We start from the raw sequence: 4,035 nt of genomic DNA, 5'->3' as shown, positions 1-4,035 counted from the left end.
ATACCCACAAAAACGAACCCAACAACCCAACAACAAAACCCCTCAAATGAGGACAAAGGTTTGTCAAAATTGCCTGGACTAGAAAGTCTAGGAGATCATAAAACATTAAATACAACTGTGTAACTGAGACCCAGTTTGTGTTAATACATGAGATAACCAGATAATTGAACCTCTATGGCTAAGCCCATTTCCCTATTTGTATAGACAGAGTTAGCCCTGCTCTATTAACAGCTACCAATATACTGCTTTGTCCTTTAAGATCTATTTGCCACACGAGGCTGAAACCACTAAAGTTGAGTTTTTCCACTAAGGCTACAGACACTGCATCTATGCAGGGATGAGAAGCTTGTTACACACTCACACGTACCAAGTCTATCAGCCCTTGGGTGTCAACTTCCAACTCTGCATTTATTTTATTCCACTATATCTTTATATGTGTTCTTTCACAATTTTCCTATCAGGCTAAACATAGTAAAAATCTCAACACAGTCGCACCTGGTTCTGGTTAACCAGCAGAAGTACTTGTGTGCAATTAAACAAGAGACGAAAACCACAGAACGAGTGCACAGGGTGGGGATTCCAGGGCAGGGAACAGATATAAAAACACAGATGTGCAGAATTCACCAGAAACCTCAAGCATCCGCCTAAGTCTATAGCAGAAGGCTACATGCCACAGTCCAGATCCTTCACCTATCACCCCAATTCTTGGACCCCAAAGCAGGGTTAATGCTGTTACTTTTGAACCTGGGGTCCTCAAAAGTGAGTACTGGAAATCCAGAAATGCTACCCTTGAACTGTGTGAATCTGGCTGAAAACAGATGACGCAACAAACCTACACTCTATCTGTCTGACGGTTAAATTCATGTTACAAAAAAACTAAATTTAAGATTCATTTTTGTACCTTTTTTAAACAGAGAAAACAACATACTCCTTGGGGAAAGGTGAGGGATTGAGAAGACAGACCCTGGGTAAAAATTATTACGACAGCATCTGGAGTTGAGAGGCCTGCCTAGAAGAGAACCACGGGCATTGCTGCCACCGGTGGGGACGGCTGCCGTCTGAGGCTCAGCAGACCAGTTCACACGCCCCGCAAAGCTGCTATAGATCCAAGTCATAAAAATGTTCCAGCTCATCGTGAAACAAGTCCCACTCGTCTTCCGAGTCTGTCAGGTCGTCGTCCCCACCTGCAGCCAAAAGCATAAGCAACATCTCGCCCAGCTCAAAGGTGACAACCTCTTCTTCGTCGTTGTCAAAGGGGTTGCCGTTCTCTCTTTCCTCAATAAGCTCCCAGAAGTGGTTCCTTTGTTGGGCCCGGTATCTGCTTGATGTTCCCACTTTCTGTCTCTGTGGCTCCTCTCTACGGCCATCAGGGTACGCCTGCTTGTAAAAGCAGTTCCCTCCAAATGGGCAGCTCCCACGTCCTTCATCAAAATACCTGCACGCCTTGTTGCTCATTGCCTCCTTGTATTTCTGAATGAGTTTCTGCTTCTCTACTTTCTCCTCCACCCAGTACTCACGTGGAATGACAAAGTTAGATGTGATCTGGCATTCTGGGCAGTACTTTATGATCTTGCTCTCAAATTGCTTAGCACTCCTCCACTTGCGAATACATTTGAGACAGTAGGTGTGGTTGCAGTTGGAGAGGATTCCGAAGTGGCGCTAGCGGTGGTTGGCTTTCTCATAGACCGCCTCCATGCAGATCCCACACACCATGTCCTTGCTGCGCTGCAGAGCAAACGAGAGCTCCATGTCCTTCACATGGGCTTCGATGCAAGGATTTAAATGTTGTGATCTTTGGGCAGCATCCACTGGATGGAAGACCTGCAGCCCACACATATCACACGAGTCTCCGTGGAGATACACACAGTTCTCCCCATATCGGCACTCTCCCACTGCAGCATAGGGGCAGATCTGCTTCTTTGTTTCCACTGCAGTTTGCTCCTTCTCTGATTCCTCCTTGGTCACTGAGCCCTGCAGGGGTGCTTCAGTGGAGGAAGGGGCAGTATGGCCACAGTAGGGCTGCCCAGGAACGAACTCAATGGCGTTCACCCAGTCTTCTGAACCCGCTCCTACAGTTGAAGAGTTTGAATTTCTTGACTCAGCTTCGCCCATATGCATTTCAACAATCTGTCCAACTACTGATGAGAGACTTGAGGAAGCAGCAAGGGGTGACTTGGCTATTAGAGCTGTAGCAGTTGCTTCCTCCGGTTTCAATGGCTTGCTGTGTTCATATCTGCAGCGGTCTCCGTAAATACAGTATCCTCGCTGAAAGTACTTGCACACTACACCATATGGACTGTCAGAGAGGTCATGTGAGTATCGACGGTTATCTCCTTCCTTACAAACCCCATGCATGAAATACCTGCATGTGACCTGTTTGGTCCAGCCGCCGCCGCTGCCGTCGCTGCCAAATCCCGCGCCCGCAGGGACGGGGAGGTGACTGTGGGGATAAGGGTGGGGGAGGCCGCTGCCACCGCCGCCGCTGCCGCTCCTGCTCCTGATGTTGTGGCTGTTGTTCCGGGAGCTGCAGCCTCCGCCATTACTGTTTATCCCACACAGCAGTGGCGCCGGAACTTCTGGGATCACATAATTCCAGTCCGGTTGCGGGGGGAGAAGGCGGCGAGGCGAGGGGTGGGATGGGGAAGGACACTGAGGTGCCCGCTCACTCCCCTCTGCCCCGCGTCACGTCTCTGAGTGCTCTCGCCTCTCGAACTGCGGGCCGGAGCCCGAGCGCCCCCTTCTCATTAATTCTTGTTCGTATTTTTAACTAAATTTTTATTTTTTATCACAGCAAATTTGATTACAATATTTTGTTTGCTCTAGGTGTGCAAGATGTGGTTCTTTCACACATATACATATATCTATTCTTCTTCATATCCTCTTCCCATGTAGGTTATGACACAATGTTGAGTAGTCTTCTCTTGGTATTCTGTAGGTCTTTGGTGATTCTGTATTTCACATGTGTTTGTATATCTCTGTTAAACCCAATATCGTAGTGTATCCAATCCTCACACCTTTGCATTTGGTGAACCATAAGTTTGTTTAATGAATCTCTGATTGCCTTTCTCTGTGGAAATATCTTCATTGGTATCAATTTTTAGGTAACACCTATAAGTGATAGGATAGGATATGTGTCTTTTGCTTTCTCACTTACTACAAGTTGCGTGATTACTTCTAGACTCATCTATGGTGCTGCAAATGGCATTGTTTCATTTTTTCGCTAGCTAATATTCCATCTCTACATGTAGCAGTTCTTCTTTGTCCCCCCATCTGTTGGTGGACTTTTTGGTTACTTCCATATCTTGGCTATTGTAATACTGTGCAGTGCAGATTTGCCTGCCTGTGTCCTTCCAATTCTGTCTTCTGAGGTTATAGGTCCAGGAATGGGCCTGCTGGAACATATGGTAGCTCAATATTTACCTTTTAAAAGCACCTCCATTCAGTTCTCACTAGTGGCTCTTTCCAAGTTACGTGCCTCTTAAAGTTGAGCGTATGCATTTCTCCACAACACCTTCAGCATTTATTGTTTATAGTTTTCTTGCTGATGGTTATTCTGACTGGCGTGAGCTGATACCTCTTTGTGGTTGAATTTGCATGTGTCTCATAATCCGTTGAAATTGAGCTTTAAGGCACGTGCTTTTTATTTTTCAATCTGTGATTACAGCTTAGTTCTTCAAAGTGTTTTCTTAAAGTATGTGTCACATTTTGAAATGTTTTGGCCATTACCTCCCTCTAGACATTTTGAGGGCAGGTTTCATTTACAGCCCTGCAATACTTGTTCATATGAAGTGAGCATTAGCACAGGTTTTAAAGCTGCTTTAGCAGGTAACGGCCAGAGGGCGGCAGCCTTTCTACGCGCCCCACTCCGGTAACTAGGGAAACAGCCCTCCCGGCCAGTGGTGTTCCTCGGTTATAAATTAGAGTGGAATGTGCCCGGATAAACCCACAAATGCTGATGTCTCCTTACTTTTGTTTGTTTTATAAATTTAATTTATGTTTTTTATTGGAGTAATATTCCATTGTGTACATAGACCA

The 4,035-nt window shown here is 46.0% G+C and overlaps 1 protein-coding gene across 1 annotated transcript; it reads right to left on the bottom strand.

The window, feature by feature from the left end:
• Window positions 1–1,069: 1,069 nt before the first annotated feature.
• Window positions 1,070–2,594, bottom strand: LOC133085196 (E3 ubiquitin-protein ligase makorin-1-like). Its single transcript, XM_061182128.1, is given in 2 exon segments — window positions 1,070–2,423; window positions 2,426–2,594. Coding segments are annotated over 2 exon segments (1,440 nt in total). The 5' UTR covers window positions 2,541–2,594; the 3' UTR covers window positions 1,070–1,098.
• Window positions 2,595–4,035: the final 1,441 nt, after the last annotated feature.

Source organism: Eubalaena glacialis, chromosome 2 (genome assembly GCF_028564815.1).
Source record: "Eubalaena glacialis isolate mEubGla1 chromosome 2, mEubGla1.1.hap2.+ XY, whole genome shotgun sequence".
NCBI classification, from domain to species: domain Eukaryota; kingdom Metazoa; phylum Chordata; class Mammalia; order Artiodactyla; family Balaenidae; genus Eubalaena; species Eubalaena glacialis.
This window is presented reverse-complemented; position numbering and strand designations above follow the sequence as displayed.